Raw genomic sequence first — 17,953 nt, 5'->3', positions numbered from 1 at the left:
CACTAATAGACCGCCTACCCATGACCAGAATATGGAAAGTATAGCCGAAGCCACTAATTTATGGCTGGAAAACGCAGCCGACATATGCCTTCCTCGAATTCAGGCAAAAAGAAGCATCCATCGCCCCCCAGCCCCCTGGTTCAATGAACTCCTTAAATCCGAAAAATCTAAATGCAAAGCCCTCGAAAGGCAGTGGCGAAAAGACTACAACCATGATAAAAAGATGATATATAATAAGTCCAGAAACGCGTACCACTCTTCCTGCATTAAGGCCCGAGCCCTATATGTTGCCAACACGATAAACACCGCCGCAAACAAAGCAAAAATACTATTTAACACAGTAAAGGACCTTGCAGGTGCTCAAACAATTGCTACGACTCGTCCTTTAAATAAAAAACAATGCCAGGACCTTGCCTCCTTTTTCAAATAAAAAATAAAAAAAATCATTCTTAACATCAATTCCATCTCCGAGGAAAATGGCCCACAGGAAGATATCCTCGTGATATCGGACAAAATGAACATCTTGGAGAAATGGCCTCCTATAACCGTGGATTCCCTAAAATCCTCCCTCAAGTCCATCTCATCAGGCTCCCCTCGTGATCCAGTACCCGTTAGTGTCCTAAAACAGCTTGACACCACCTCCCTGACTATTATAGCAGACACTCTAAATTCCTCACTCCAATTCTCCACAGTCCCATCACATTGGAAACACGCAATAGTAAACCCACTCCTGAAAAAACCCTCCGCTGACCCCGCCATCCTGACAAATTATCGGCCTATATCTCTGCTTCCAGCCTTCTCCAAACTCATGGAAAGGCACATACATTCTGCCCTCACCCTCTTCACCGAGGAAAACTACCTCCTCCATTCTACACAATCAGGCTTCAGAGCAGGATACTCCACGGAGACCGCTCTGCTGGGTGTTACGGAAAACATCAGGAAACTCCTGGATGAGGGGCAAACGGTCGCACTCATTCTATTAGATTTGAGTGCGGCGTTTGACACCATCTCCCATAGTAAACTCCTGGCCACACTCGAGAGGAACGGTATCCGCGGTGAGGCACTGAAATGGATCAAGTCTTTCCTAACAGATAGGACCTTCCAGATCAAATCTTCTCTCGCCTGCTCTGACATTTTTTACGCCCCACATGGAGTACCGCAGGGCTCCATCTTGAGCCCGCTGTTTTTCAACCTGTACCTCAGACCCTTAGCCGACCTAGCTGACAGCGTAGGACTCACCCTCATGACCTACGCGGATGACTCCCAAATTATTTTTTCATTGTCAGATTCAGAACCCTCAGCTCCTTCCCTCCTCAAACATGGGCTCCAAAAAATTTTCAGCTGGATGACCACCAACCAGCTGAAACTAAACGGTGATAAAACCGAGATCCTCCTACTAGGAAAAAATAAAGAACTATGGAACTCCTCTCATTGGCCCCCCGAATTGGGAAATCTCCCCACTCCAGCAACCCAGGTAAGAAACTTAGGGGTCATCATTGATGATGCCCTGTCAATGAAACAACAGGCAAACAAAGTTGCAGGCCTATGCTTCACCATAATAAGGTGGCTGAAAAAAATTATATGGATGCTACCCCCGCCACCCAAAAGACCGTAGTCAACGCACTAATTACATCACGTCTTGACTACGGCAACATCCTCTACCTGAGCTCAAATCAGGCAGTCATCAAACGGCTTCAGCTGATTCAAAATTCAGCTGCGAGACTCCTGTGTAGTATACCAAAAAACGCCAGAGTGTCAAAATATCTGAATGATCTACATTGGCTCAGGGTAGAAAACCGTATCCGCTTTAAAACCCTGAGTTACATGTTCAAGATCAAATCCAAAACGGCACCAAGCTATCTACAAGCTCTAGCCACTCCCTACTTACCAGCGAGAAATCTGCGTTCTCAAACTGCAGCAAATTTCGCTGTTCCTAGGTTCAGATTGAGAAGAATGAGTGGTAGATCTTTCTCTGTCAAAGGGCCTACTCTGTGGAACACACTTCCCCTACACATCCGTAAAGAAGAAAACTACGCCAGGTTCCGAAAAAATATTAAAACTTGGCTGTTCCAGAAACAAACATGCTAATACCATGCCCATCTTATACCTTTGTTCATCCATATGCCACAGGCGCCGGTAAACCCTTTTTGGGTAGCTGCGCGCCATATAAATGTAAAAAAAAAAAAAAAAACCTTGGTTCGCAGACCTACCACTGGGGTTGGTATAGCTGGAGTATCTATTCTAAGGTAAGGAATTTATAACTAATGTGTTTCTTTCAGATGAAAAAGTTACTTACCTTCAGTAACGATATATCTGTAAGAAACATTAGTTGGTTATAGATTCCTTACCGCCCCACCCATCCTCCCCGTTCTGTGAACTGATTTCTAGGGTTAAGGACATCCTTTCAGGTCCCTAGTTTTGTTCACCAGTTATCAGTGTCTTGCATGGCTGTGTTTCTGACGCAGAAAGTCGTGTACAGAACTGACGTCCGCGCTTGAGGGCAGCGTCTTAGTAGCTGCCGCAACAAGGTAAGGAATCATTAACTAATGTTTCTTACAGATATATAGTTACCTAAGGTAAGTAAATTGTTCTACACGTAAAGTTCAAGATGGTAAATGCCATGCTTTCTTTATTACTGGCAGATGAAAACTGTTACTGCCTTAAAGACTCCTTACCATGTGAGTCAACAATGCAAGTTGCAGGAGTTTGGTGAATGTTCTGAAATTGTGTGACCTCCAAGTAACCTCAGTTAATATAAAATGTGTAATTTTCAAGGCGATTGGTCTGTCAGTTGCATATTGATATGTGATTAGTTTTTAAAGCGGATTAACTGGACATTACCGCAATGTTTGATAAGGTAAATATGTACATATCTGCCAAATGACCTCCATGTCCTGAGCATAGCCTTCAGCCATTTCTGGTATTTTAGCCATCAGTGCATTTCATTTTGGAACATGTATTGATTTGCAGTTAAGGTCACAGAAATCCCTAGCATGCAAAGTGAATTAGTTTAAAATACCAAGACGAGCTGAAAAGGTATTACAAGACAATTTGCTAGCTGGGTATGATGTATAAAAATACAAGAACATAATTAACATTATGGTAAATTTCTTGGGCTTTCTCTAGTGCCTTACTTTTTGTCTCCTCTGCTTGCTGTGTATATAATTTCCCAGATGGGTAATTATTTTGAGATAAATAACAAACTAAATATATTTTTGACAATGCCTTTCAAAGTGTCCCCTTAAACCACAAACTCACTTGAAATATTTGGTTGCCTTGCAATGTTTTATACACCATAGATTTAGCAAACTGAAAGCACAATTATGTTCGGTCTGTATTTGTTATAGGGTGCACCCTCAAAACTTGATTCTTTTTTGTGTGTAGTATTAAATATTTAATAAAATATGAGAATTGTCATTTTAGAGGCAAGGTGGAGATTTACACACAGAGGGTAGGTCATGAAGATGTTAGACCTATGCCTAGAATAAGATCTTAAGTCTGTTCAGCCATGCTGTTGTAGCAAAGGTGAGGCAATGCCACTGCTTGTGCTGTTATGACATCTATGCCACTTACAGGGGACAGAAAGCGCTTAGAGTTCTGTAGGCTGAACGTTCAGTTTCGTGGCTCTAAAGGGAATAATCATAAAGGCGTCCAATGCTACTGCTCTGTAGGGTCACTGACCTATCCCTTTGGGAGTCCAAAGGTTTTCTGATGCTCTACTTAGATAGCAGGGATATTGCATGAATGATTTGTACTGAACCAGATAATAGTGTGAACATGTCTTATCCCTGAAAATCCTTGCTCTCCCAGTCATTGACCACAGAATTGAGCTGACAAAAGCCCTCATCCCCACAAGGATTGACTACTGCTACATTTACTCTGGTACCTCGAAATAAATGCATTAATTGGATTCAACAGCTTTGGAATAGAGTAGTCATTGTGCCTTAATCCTCAGAATTTAATTGCTGCTTATCTACCCATTGTTAATTTTTCTGCAGCTGGGGGTCTGGCAGGATTGTTCAGTGAGCTTGTGAAAGTGCTGCAGCAGTCATACCAAAATTTCCCATCCGAAAGTGAAACATAAACTGTTTAAATGTTGATTACCATATTTGTGCTCTGGGCTTACCAGACAACCAAACCAGTCTTACCCACCTCACTGCATTGTTTTGCAGTAGATAACCTGTATTGAGTAAATGTGGATCTCCCCAACACTTCCAGTGGGCTCTGGCTACAGTTTCTCAGGGGAAGCTGTGGTATAGTTTTCGTTCTCCATGCTGAAGAACAACTATCTTGTGGTACAATCACACTGCCAAAGTGCACTGCTTGAGGTTCATGTCTGGGAACTACTCAACAAGGATTCGCACAAGCATTGAGAGGGGGAAATTCAGAGTCCCGATTTTGAAGAAAGGGGGATGGATGAATGAAGCAGTACTTCGATTTTGTACTGGGAACAAGTAGACCCACTTCCAATTTAGATTAGGAGGACTGTTAACTTCAGTAACAATTGGTCGCCTCCAATAACTGCACTTCAGACACTTGAGTGTACCCCATTTCCAGCACAGACGTAGGCCCTGCTTGGGGTTGAAGTTAAAGATTCTTTTGTGAGAAAAGAGGTTTACTAGATTATTGGGAGTAGGGAATAGTTAACTAAGGGTAGGAAACTGTAGCGTTCTACACTGTGCAAAGTCTCCTGTTCCTATGCATTGCAATAGGGCTCTTTCGTCTACCATTTTTGTTACATTTGTTCTACTTGAACCTTTTACTGAATGGAGTAATTTTGCCTAAGATTTAATGGTTTTACTTTCAAGTCTTTACTTGTGTGTACACTTACCGCTTACTATAATTTTCAGGAAGAGGAGCAAAAGATTGAAGTAACTTCTACTGGACGACCAAAACGTAGGAGTCGAAAAGTAGTAGATTATAGAGAACCTGAGGGTGATACCCCGGAGGAGCTGGAGAAGTTAATCAATCAACTCCTTTTGCAGCAGGAAGCAGAACAAGAAAGGTAATTGGCTGATTATAGAAAATAGTATATTGTCTGTGATGGCAATCTTACAGGTGCGATGCTTGGACGTTTTCGTTGGAAAAGTAGCACTATTTTTTCCACTTAGCACCACACTTTTTATAACAAGCCATGGCAAAGGCCTACATGTATTGTACGGAGAAAGCAATCCTTATTTGGTAGCTACCTCCACTGCCGCCATTACGATAACATTCGTACCATCACTACTACCCCTATTTCCACCAAAGGTCTGGCTTTAGTGAACTAATGCGTACAAACTCGGGTATATTTTTTCTTAATAGTTTTTCTTAATAGTTTTTCTTAATAGTTTTTCTTAATAGTTTTTCTTAATAGTTTTTCTTAATAGTTTTTCTCTATAGTTTTTCTCTATAGTTTTTCTCTATACCATCCAATTCCACTAAGTTGTCTGAGGAGCTAACAGTAATTCCATACATATTACATTTGGAGCTGACGACCACCTGAGGACAAGTTATATTTAGTCACACTCAAATACACTATTTTTATCTGTTCAGTTCAAATATCTTTATTCGATTCATATGAATTATAAGTGTTCCATACACACATAAAACAATTTAATTAAACTTGAAACCTCCTATACAACAATTCGGATGTATACATATATTCACAAATTACCAAAAATATATACTTTTTTAAATAAGTTTTGATGTACAGCATTTCATAAATGTAATTTTCCTATCACAGTTCATACCATTTCCTAATTAACAATGCAGTTCTAATGTAGTTGAGCACAGCGCTGCAGATTGCAGTAGTGGACAAAGGTCGTAAGTAATTAAAACCTTCTTGATCCGAACAAGGGCGAATTTCCTTCAAGAGGGGATTAATAAAGCATGCCCTAATGTCTTTATAAAATGTGCAAAACAGCATAAAGTGCATTGTGCTTTGCTGGACTAAATTATTGCATGGACAGGAGTCAGTCTCTCACACCATAAAGTCGATAGTACTTGTCCTACCTCCTCCCTAAAAAGTGAGATATTGTATAGGTGGGGTACAAACTAGAGCAGTGGTTCCCAAACTTTTTTGACCACGGCTCCCTTGACCCATTGGCTGTTATCCACGGCTCCCCATTGTTACATCTCTTCTCCCCCCCCTCCCCCGGAATAAAAAAAGTAAGCCCACCCTTGGTTCAGTACCTAGAAGCAGTTAGCAACGATGCTGGCTTCAAGCAGGAGTATAAAACACTGGCACAAAGAAGTGAGTTATGTGCACCTGGCAGTTATTAGCCTTCCTGTAACCATGATTAGAGACAGACAAAAGGACAAGCCCCGTCTAGAAACGTCTTCACCTTGTACAACATAAACTGCAGTCCCACCTTCACCCCTACCATCCACTGAACAGCAGTGTTTCAGAAGAAATTATCAGCATCACTTTACTAACAGGAATTTCGTTCAATTTATAAAAGGGTGCCCTGTCTCCATTCTCCTTCACATCAATGTCTGTGTCTCTGCATTCTAGCCACAGGAAGCAATCAATACATCCCACTGTCCGGAAAAGCTTTATCAACCCTCCATCTTGTTCTGTGTTGAACAAGATGCCATCCACAAAATTCTCATCATACACACACTAACAGACCTGCACCAAGTAGTTGTTGCATATACACACACTGTATGCAAGCATGTGATATCGGAACAAGAATCTAGGATTCACATAAAAGCAGAAACTTGCATGAGGTGTTGGTAGACTACATACCCCCTCCCGGACACAGATAAAAATGTCTGGTCACTCAACCAATTTACAAAAGCCAGGGACGCTGCAACCACCTCTGTGTAACTTACCCAGAACATGGAAAGTTGTTCTACGCCTGCTATGAGGGCAATCATTCTGCACCCCTCAAAGTCACAACATAGGTTCTGCACCCTGCATTACATGTTTTCTATGTGGGCAACATTCCCATTCCAACAATCCCCATTCTAATAATTTCAAGCTGCTGAACACCAAGTTGAGAGGTGTTGGAGGTCCCTGTGTTTAGAGAAGGACAGTGCCAAAATGTGGCACTGAAAATGTGTTGTAGGGCACAAGGCACTGAAATCTAAGACTACACTTGAATATCATGGAGAATAATTAAAATTAGAAGAGATGCAGGGGCGACAGAAGACCGTGCTAAGTATGACGGCCTGTGCTGGGCACAGCTGTGATATGATGGAGTGTTGTGAAAGGAAATAGACCAGTAAGGTAAGGGTGGTGTGAGGGGCAAGGCTTGGTACAGAGGAGCCCTGGGGTAGGAGTTTTTTATTCATGTTTTCTATACTTCAAACGTGGCCAAAATATTAAGTGCTTTACACAAGCAATTGAAAAGTTGGAAGATAAAATAAGTAAATCACTTTTCTTAACCCCAGAAAGATCTGTATATAACTTAATTGGGGACATAAAGTAAGAATTGGGTTACATACAAGGAATATATATTAACCGAAGAACCTGGAGGGAATGATCTGTAATTAAAAGCATTTTATGAGAAAAGGAACTAAAAACCCTCTTACCCTGTCAAGATGTGCGTGAAAGGGGTGAACAGTTTCTCCCTCATAGCACAGGTCGGGTGCAATCACAAGTCGAGGGAGGCTCTGGGGCCCTCAGACATATAGTTGTGGTTGGCGCAGGCAGGGTTATTAATCTGTAGAAGGGCGCCTCTTGGATGTTCACACCCGAGGGGTGTCTTTCTTTCACATCCTCGCAAGCAGACAAGTTCCTAGCTTTGGCGCGCTTACACTTCTGGGGTGCCTCTTGGGTCTTCTTCACACGTCTAAATATGGCCTAACTTGCGGGTTTTGGTGCTGTGCCCGAAAATCCACATTTACTGGTATTTACCTTTCATTTCCCTCCTGTAAAATTCGACAGGGGTCACTTGCCGGCTTCTGCTTTTCGTATCGGACCATACTCTGTCCGAGGTGAGTCCGGTTCTTTTGGTGTTTACTGGGATTTTTTACCTCATTAGTTTAACATTTTTTTGTCTAAAGATTTTATTTCGGAGCACTGATTTGAATTGTCACGGTAGTAGGCTTTTGTTACTTGAATGAACGTGACCAGCGTTATTTTAACTAAATGATCCGACTTTGTAATTATTGTGTAGAACGAATCTACAGATATAGAAGTACTTGCTAGCTAGGCGGGAGGATATATTTTACATTACGGCTGCATTGAGAAGTATATATCGATAAAGCTTTTCTTTGTAGTACTGACGTATCCTCAGATCTGATAGTGAGTTGTTATAGGTCTATTTTTGATGAATATTCACTATTTATATTTTTTTTGTCATTACCTTTATACATGTCGGTGTTGATTCCCAAAACAGATTTTATTGAGATGCACTCTCAAATGTTGATATCCTTTTCTTTTTGGCAAATATTTGGTAACCTAGCTATAGGTGAGTTTATTTATGGCTGTAAGGAATTTTTGTTGCACTTCCCTTTTTTCCCTTTTGCTCTGCCTTTCTCTCACAATTTGGTTAGTTTGATCTCACTCTGATTTCCGTTTTTTCTCATTTCACGGTCGGTTTTGGTGACTGGTGATGGTGATACATGGTTTTGCATGATATTTGTGTTTCTTCAATAATTTGGTCTTTGCGCTAAACACAGGAGATTAGGTGACATATCTCTAGTGTTTTTCAGCAAATTGTGACTTTTGTTATTTCGTATTTACATTTTGCCATTGGTGGTTCAGCCACCTTTACATGTTTTCATGTTTGAATCACATTGGTATATTTGGTGTATTTGCTTGTTGTGATATTGTTTACTTATGATTGTGTTATGATCACTCCTTACTGTATTCATTATGATATTCTAGCCCTGAAGAAGTCTGTGGTCGATACCACTATAGACGAAACACGTGTTGGCGGCTAGACTGTTTTGAGAAGATCAATATCTGAATAAATGAAGACACTAAGATTATTCTACTTGTGATTGATTTGAGAAACTTTATTGATTGTCGTTTTTAGCTCAGGATATATCTTGGTTTTGAATTATGTGATACTGATTTATCATTACCATTTTGGTTGTTGGTGGATGGCCATCACCTTATCCTTGGAGCTTGCCATATCCTGTATATAGATTTTGTCAAAACTCTGCGCAATTATCACCCAGCCATCCGTCGTTTGTATTGTCATGAATGTGGGTCAAAGGAAACATGATTCTTCAAGCTCCTCTGCCATCAGTAAGACAAGTGGCTTCTCTGTTGGGTTCCATGGCCTCCAGCATTTTCCTCATACCCAACGCCAGGTTGAGGATGAGGCCTCTTCAGCAAGACCTAGAAGACAAATGGAATCCGTACTCTGGTCAGTGGAATGATCGGCTTCTACTATCCCCATCGCGAAGAAATCCATCCTCTGGTGGATGCATCCACAGAATCTCATGGTGGGAGTTCCTTTTCACCTGCCTGTGCAATCCCTGATTAGACGCTTCTCTTCAGGGTTGGGGTGCACATCTAGGTCCCCTTCAAACTCAGGGAAGATGGACCCCCAACAAGCAGACCTATCATATCAACATGCTCGAGCTGCGGGCAGTTCACTTTGCTCTCAAGGCTTTTCAACCTACCATACAGTCAGATTCAATTTTGATTCAAACGGACAACACAACCGCCATGTACTATTTAAACAAACAAGGTGCAACACGTTCTTGTCCTCTGTGTCTCGAAGCCCAAGCGATTTGGCACTGGCTGCTAGCCAGGGGCCGATCTATCACAGCAGTCTATCTGCCGGGGGAGCAGAATGTTCGAGCAGACTCCCTCAGTCGTCACTTCCAAGAGCAAGAAAACTGGGTGCTCAACGACGACTTAGTAACAGACATTTTTCATCAGTGGGGTCATCCCTGCATCGACCTCTTTGCAGATGAAGAAAACAAAAAATGCCACGCCTTCGCATCCAGGTTTTACCGACCAGGAACGAGGGGGAATGTACTTTTGATAAACTGGTCAGGCCGGACCTTCTTACCAAGATGGGGGTGGGGGAGGGAGAGATCTTCCATCCCAGTCTTCCCTCGCTCAGCTTGACAGCATGGCTCATGAAGTCCTGCACTATGGACATCTAAAACTCCCTTCGGACTGCATGGACATTCTACAGGAGTCGTGGAGGCCTTTCACAAGAACCTCATACGCTATGAAGTGGAAGAGGTTTTATTCGTGGTGTGTACAGAAAGGTTGGAGGCCAGTTAATGGTCAAGAGGAGGTCATCCTACCATACTTGCTCTATTTGGCCAAGTCTGGACTGAAATACTCTTCTATAAAGGTACATTTGACAGCCATTACGGCTTATCGTAAGTCTCCTAACCAACCTTCCTTTTTTCAACTTCGGGTGCTTAAGGACTTCCTACAGGGGCTAAAGAAAGTTTACCCTCCTGTGAGACCTTCTCCTTGGGAGTTGAACCTGGTATTGTCCAAGTTGATGGGCCCTCCTTTTGAGCCCATTCATAAAGCATCACTGCAACACCTTTCGTGGAAAGTGGTTTTTCTGGTGGCAAACACTGCTGCGCACAGAGTTAGTGAAATTCAGGCGTTATCTTCTAAAGAGCCCTATACAGTCTTCCACCATAATAGTGGTTATGCAAACCCGCCCTTCCTTTCTACCAAAGGTTGTGTCTGAGTTCCATGTAAATCCGACTATTCAAGTTCAAAAAGCTGTATTCGAATTGTAAAAACAAATCATAAAAGCAAACAAAACAGTCACAGTTAATAAAATTCATTATGATTACAATTAGAAATTACGAGATAAAAACCAAATTTTTAAGATCCATATAAACATAAGCTTTCAACAGAAGCAAAAAAATTTAAAGTAGCAAATACTAGGATTGATTCATCAGGGCAACAAATTTTGCTCGAATATAATGGTCCGTCTTATTCTCATTGCAGCTCTTAGGTACATTGTTACGGTATTAATCGTGTAATCTTCCAAAGTCCGTAATTTGTTGTAAGCCTCTCGGGACTTTCTTGTTCCCCAAGCTAAAAAAAGAGGTCTTAATATTTGTCGCCTTGGGTAAGAATAGAAGGTGCAATATAGGGTGCAATGGATATTGGATTAAATTGATATCTCATCACAGGGACAGATAGGTTTATCCTTGGACCAGTCATTACACCTCGGAAAAGTTATTGATCTAAAAAAAGTTTCGAGGCGGAAAGATGTTAGTGATCTGCGGTAAAAGAAAGGTTGGTCAACAAGGTACAACTGAATGTTTCTATGCAGTGTAACTTCGTCGTGATTTATGACTGATCTCTTGGACCTCTCTCTTTTCCATCTATTCGATTCAAGATGGTCCAACAAAGTTTTTTTCAAAGTGGATCTGGAAACAAAGTCCATTGTTGCTGGGCTAGAGAAATATTCCGGGTGGCCAATATCAGAAAGAGTTCTTAATGTAGGTAAGCCATGTGATGTTTTTTTTACCCCGTTACACAGCAAACAATCCTCTATAATTCTGTTGAGTGTTGCGACGGGGTTGGTCCAGATGTTATGCCATAATAGAATTGGTGCCACCTTAATGATATCTGAAATATGTTGTATGGCAAGCTCGGCGTGGATCACATATGTTGATGTGCTATTAGGCATTGCCAGTAGAAATCGTAAGAACTTATTCTTTATTCGTTGAATAGTTTCCAAAGACTGTGACCCCCATAGGCCTGCACCATAGGAGCCTATGGAAACGCATTTTGATTTGTAGATTTGGAGGAGCTCCCTGGGTGGCCTTGATCCTATCTTTTTTGCAAAATTTAACAGTGCTCCTGTTGCTTTAGTAAATGCTAAGGCTCTCGCTTTGACTGCTGGTTTCCAATTGCCACGCCTGTCAAAATGGACACCTAAGTAACAAAAAATGTCTGCTAAATCAATGCGTCTGTTTTCTAAAATAATATTGCAGGGCGCTCTGACTTTCCTAGGCCCACAGGACATTGTAAAAGTCTTAGACATTTATGTCAAGCCCCCTTTTACTCGTATATAGTGAGAATGTGTCTACCGCTTTTTGTAGGCCCCTCTTAGTCTGTGATAGGATTGCCGCATCGTCGGCATAGAGGAGTATGGGTATGGATTTCCCTTTAATTACCGGATAATCATTATACTGTTTATCCAATAAGATACGCACATCATTTATGTACAAGTTAAAGAGCAGGGGTGCAAGAATGCACCCCTGTCTTACTCCTCTACGAATAGGGAAGAAATTGGAACATTCTCCTTTTTTACCAAATCTCAAACGAGCACCTGACCCAAAGTAAAGTTCTTTAATAAAAGTAAGGATCCTGTTGTCTAGGCCAATATCCTCTAAAATATGCCACAAAGTATCATGCCTTACACAATCAAAAGCAGAACTAAGGTCTTCATAAGTTACGTACAGATTGTTTTTTTTGCGTGTATATATTTAGACCTAATAAGGGCAAGATTTAGGCCTTGTTCTATCGTACCCTTTCCCCGGGTAAATCCATATTGTAGTGTGGAAAGGATATCCGACTATTACATTACCCTCTTTCTTTCCTAATCCTACGACGCCAATGGAAAGGGCTCTGCATTCGCTGGACTTCAAGAGGGTTCTAAAGTTTTACTTGGAAGCCACTAAATCTATGAGAAAGTCTGACCAATTGTTTGTGAATTATGGTTCTGTTAGATCAGGTTTTGGTGCTTTTAAACGAACCATCTCATGGTGGATAGTCTCTTGTATAAAGTTATCTTGCCAGTTGGCAAATAAACCTTTGTTTGCCTTCCCTAAGGCTCACTCAACTATGGGCAAAGCGGCAACAGTAGCTTTCTTGCATAATGTACTGATGGCCGAGATTTGCAAAGCGGCAACTTGGAAATCGGTTCACACATTTACCAGGCATTACTGTCTAGATTCAGACTCCAGAGAAGATACCCAAGTGGGCCAAGCTTCCTTGCGGAATCTGTTCCTGTGTTGATTGGTTCGGAGTCTGTGTGGCAGTTTCTTATGTCTGAAGAGTTTTCTATATACTTGCCCGCAGGATGAGGGGATGGGCTTGCTATTCTATTCATGTGCTCATGACTATTGATGAGGATCCCCTGGTAGAGAAGGATTAGTTACTTACCTGTAAAACTAGTTCTCTTCCAGGGGTATCCTCATCAAAGTCCTAAGCAACCCACCCGCCTCCCCGGGCAAGTAGCCATGTGAAATGTATATCTGTTATAAAATGGTCTGCGGTTATCCGCAAAGAACAACTGACCTAACGGTCACCCCTGAGGCATGATGGGAGCTAAGGGTCATGGCTGCCTTAAAGGGAAGGTGCCAGTTTTTTTTTGTTACTGTTGTGTGGGTTAGCTTTTCAGCTTTCTACACTGTTATTTCCTCCACAATGCAGCCTATGTGCTGACAATGCTTTCACTTTCCTTGCAGGATTACCTTTTCTGCTGTATAATAAAGCAGTTTTCAAAGGCTTTCTTCCTCCCTGCTTTTATTGAAATGTATTTATGTGCATAGACTTATATTGCAGCATTTCCAGAAAGGACTGGATTGTATGTGTTTATATATATATATATATATATATATATATATATATATGTATATATACATATATGTAGAGCTACATATATGTTTTCCGGGGTCCCGCAACATGGGCGGGAATATTCATGTGCATATGACTTTGATGAGGATACCCCTGGAAGAGAACTAGGATTACAGGTAAGTAACTAATCTTTTTCAGCCACACCCAGCCACAAGACCGCTTAAGTTCAACAAACACTGCGCAGACATGGTCGCTGCTCGTTCCGACCTAGTTGGTCAGGTGGCAGGATCAGCCATCACCTCCACCACTGTCAAAACACCATGTTGGACAGGTGGGTTCTTTAAATAACCCAAAGAGTCTACCCCCCCCGCCCCACACACCCCCTTCAAGGCTACCCATACTCACCCTACATGCCTCCAACATACGACTGACTGATGGAAGGAAGGAGGAAGTCAGACTTTCTTGACCAAGAGAGACATAGAGAGGGTTCCGGCACCAGAAGTAGGCTGTGGTTGTCCATTTCCTGATTCCCAAAAAAGACCAGGGTCTTCGACATATCCTAGGATTAGGAGCCCTCCACTAATTCTAGAAAAAGAAAAAGTTCAAGATGTTCACTTTGGCTTAGGTCTGGTCTGCCCTGGGCTCAGGAGACTGCATGGTAGCGCTGGAGTTGCAGGATGCCTTTTTTCATATCCCTTTCCTGCCTGCCCATCGATGCTACCTGCAGTTTACAGTGGGCCATGAGCACTTTGTTTGCTGTGCTCCCCTTCCGCCTCACCAGTGCCCATCGGGTGCTCACCAAGGTGATGGCGGTAGTCGCAGCTCATCTGTGGAGATCAGGGGATCCAGTCTTCGCCCTATCTGGACTACTGCTTGTTGAAGGCAGACTCATCCAAAGAGTGGTCTCCCACCTCCAGACTACAGCAAACCTACTGCATTCACTGGGTTTCACTATCCACTGCAACAAACTGGGCAGGGTGGGGTCGTGGTCCCTTTATCTAGAGGCCTTCCATCTCTGGACATAGCTGTAACAGCAGGGCACATCCTTGGTGGTTCGACAACTGGCAGGGTCTCGGAATGCAAGGGCAGACCAATTCAGCAGTCTTTGCCTAGCAGATCACAAATGGCGTCTCCATCCTGAGATGAAGTTTCAACAGTGGGTAAAGCCTTGGTTAGATCTGTTCACCTGCGCCAAGAATGTGCAATGTCAGCAGTTTTGTGCACTGGAGTTTACAAGGCGGCTCTCGCTCAGACGCTTTCTGTATCGTCAAGTCATTCTTGTGGCTCCGCACTGGGCACAGAGTCTGGTAACCCAAGTTTCCCCAATTGAGCATTGATCCTTCGATCAGGCTGCTCCTTCGGGAGGATCATCTGCCGCAGCAGCAGGGAAGGGGTTCTCTACCGAACCTATCAACTCTAACCCTTCATGTGTGGAGATTGAGCTACAGCAGTTGATGGCATTAGACCTTCCTCTTTAAGTTAGCAATGTAATTTTGGCGACAAGGAGGCCTTCCACCAAGACCATGTACGCCTTCTGATGGAACAAATTTGTAAAATATCGTCAAAAGAGCTATTGATTCTCTCTATCTCAGGTTCTACTTTTTATTTTGAACCTTGTCCTGCAGGGAGATCTGCTCTGGGCCCCCGAATGGTATCTTTCGGGCTGGTCTGCTAACTTGAGGTTGCCAGCCCAACCCTCTTTATTTTAATGCCCTATTATAAATAGATGTTCGAGGCATGTGAGCTGTAGATCACATGCTTTGCATAAGTTTGCTACCTAGTGTTGGGTCCGGATGTTTTCACTTTGTTTTTCTTTGAAGAACTCTTTTCTAGTCACAAGGTAGGTGACTCTTCCTTTTGGCGAAAGTGCGCATGGGCATCGACTCAATTGTTAAATAGTTTTTCTCCTCCATCTGGTTCGGACTTGAATTGCTGCACTCCGGCTCCACATAGTTTCTCGGGTTCCCCTCTGTGCGACATCTACTACCCTTGACGATATAGTTCACCGATCGTGTTCCCCATTCTCCCTGTATTTATATCCGTCCAAAAAATATTCGATCAAAAAATTTGTGGCCGCCCATTGGGCCTACCCACTTCAGGTCCACTCGCAGCCGATGGAACGTACTCCATTTAAATTCTGTCCCGGGTGTCGCGCTAATTATCCACGCACCGACTTGCACTAGGTGTGCAACTTGTCTCTTCCCGAAACACAACTAACAGGATTTCGACGTGTGTCGATCTTTTCAGTCGAAGAAGGCTCTCCGTGATCTTCTGGCTCAATGTCACAAAACATACCAACGAATAGACTCCGTTCTGGATCTTTTTGGTGAAGATTCCGAAGAAATGTTGAATGCGCAAGGAGCCAAGGAAGAAGAGGAACACATTTCCCTGTCCGAAGAATCCGACATGGAAGAAGACATTCCGCAGGGTCAATGTACCACGAGTAGTAATACTCCCCTGCCCTGAAATATGCCTACGAAGAAGGCTCTGGGCTCTCTCTGCTTTCGGGCAAAGGACGGCACCGAGAACATGTTTCCAACGCCCTGCCTCCAGGCTCGGCACTAAAACATCAGCTAAAGCCTTGCGGCTCAGGACAGTCAGCCAGAGTTCGGGCACTGAACCGAAATCTTCAGCACCGAAATCCAAGCACGTCATCGTTACCGTTCCTATGATGCGGAAACAAATCTTCGGATCCGAACACTTCGGCACAGAACCATTCTACACCGAAAACATTGGCGCCGAAAGACAAATCCGCTCCTCCCCATCCAAGGAGCCTCCGTTCGACGTTCTGCCTCCCAACGCTGGCCCGAAACAAAAATAACTCCTCATTAATCCTAAAACTGGTCATATTCATGCTAAATTGCCAGATAAACAGAAACCAGAGATGGAGGAAGCTTACCATATTACCCTCAAAAAGAAAGATGTGGCTACTAATCCTTCTACTCCTGTTTCCCCACCTTCCCCACTCTACCCTAACTTACTCATTACTCCTACACATTCACCACAACCACAGTTACCTGACCACCAAGGTGATGGGGAGACAATGCACCCGATGACTGATCCAGATCTATGGGATGATTAGAATACGGATCCTAACACTTACAATGACCCGATCTATCTACAATACCATCTCCACCTGATGGCAATATAGGGTTTATAGAATTAATTTATAGGACTGCTCAATATCACGGGGTTCAGCTTCACAAAGAAAATATGGAGGAAGACTTTCTTATTGAAACCTTAAGTTATTCTCAAAGATCTACTCCCACACTACCCATTCTTAAGGGCATGCTCAAACATGCAGACAATGTATTTAAAGCCCACGAGTAGACAAAAACAACCCTACAGACAGTGTCTACATTAAAGGCCAGCTTCCCTTGGACTCCCTAGTGGTTTCTAACACACGCAAAAGAGCAAAGTCAAACATCGGGAGATGCCCCTCCTAACAAGGAGTTCAAGCTTTTAGATTCCTCCGGCAAGAGTAGCTGCACAGGCTGCCAATCACTGTATTGTACACACAGGCTCCGTTACCGAGATATGGCTGGTCTCACTATGATGAATTGTAACAATTGCTCCAATTCTTGCCAGATGAACACAGATCAAAGGCACATGATTTAATTCATAAAGGGAAATGAATTTCCAAAACTTCTATTAGATGTGCATTAGACTCAGCAGACATGCCAGCTCGGGCGGTCAACACCAGTGTTCTCTTAAGACGACACGCCTGCCTGAGAATTTCAGGGTTTAAACCTGTCCAGGTTTCCATTTTAAACCTACCCTTTGATAAACACGTATTTGTTCCTATGGGGGATACTTTAGAAAAGAAGAAAAAGGACACGGAGGTCGCAAAATCTATGGGGGCTTTGCATCACCAGCTGGTCAGGGGTTCCATTCGACGCTTCTTTTACAGGGGTGGCTCAAATATCTCCACAGACACCCCTTCTCACAAAGGCAACACTCGGTCACCCTCTTCCAGAGGTTACTTTAGAGGAGGATTTCGAGACAATAATAGCAAGGGAAGGGGCAAAGGTAACACACTCTGTACTTCTCCTTAAGCAAACAGACTTGCCGCCTCTTCCCCCGATCATTCCACACCAGTCGGGGGATGTCTCTCTATTTCTTCCCGTCTGTAATACAATCACTTCAGACAGATGGGTTCTAGAAATATCCAATCTGGTTATTGCCTGGAGCTTACCAACAATCCCCCAAACATTCCTCCACGAACACAGTCCCCAGCGCATCTGCAGCTTCTCAAACATGAGGCTCGCTCTTTACTGCAAAGGGGAGCTATAGAACCCGTCCCTTTACAATATCAAGGGCTTGGGGTATACTCCCTATATTTTCTTATACCCAAAAAGGATGGAACTCTCAGACCTAAAATCTCAACATGTGAAATTGGTCTGATTGAATGTAAACACTCCAAGTGCTCCCACTGCTTCAGCAAGGCGACTTTGTCTACTCTGTACTTAAAAGATGCATATTTCCATATTCCAA

The 17,953-nt window shown here is 42.9% G+C and overlaps 1 protein-coding gene across 1 annotated transcript in view; it reads left to right on the top strand.

Moving 5' to 3' along the window:
- The window catches only part of LOC144754871 (lymphoid-specific helicase-like), a 558,671-nt gene that overhangs the window by 268,704 nt on the left and 272,014 nt on the right, over positions 1–17,953 (top strand). Inside the window, exon 14 of the mRNA XM_078643186.1 lies at positions 4,851–5,005. Coding sequence (XP_078499312.1) covers positions 4,851–5,005 — 155 coding nt within the window. The remainder of the gene's footprint in view (positions 1–4,850; positions 5,006–17,953) is intronic.

This window comes from Lissotriton helveticus, chromosome 5_1 (genome assembly GCF_964261635.1).
Source record: "Lissotriton helveticus chromosome 5_1, aLisHel1.1, whole genome shotgun sequence".
In the NCBI taxonomy this organism is placed as follows: Eukaryota; Metazoa; Chordata; class Amphibia; order Caudata; family Salamandridae; genus Lissotriton; species Lissotriton helveticus.
The sequence above is the reverse complement of the archived record's forward strand: the minus strand, read 5'-3'. Positions and strand labels throughout refer to the sequence as shown.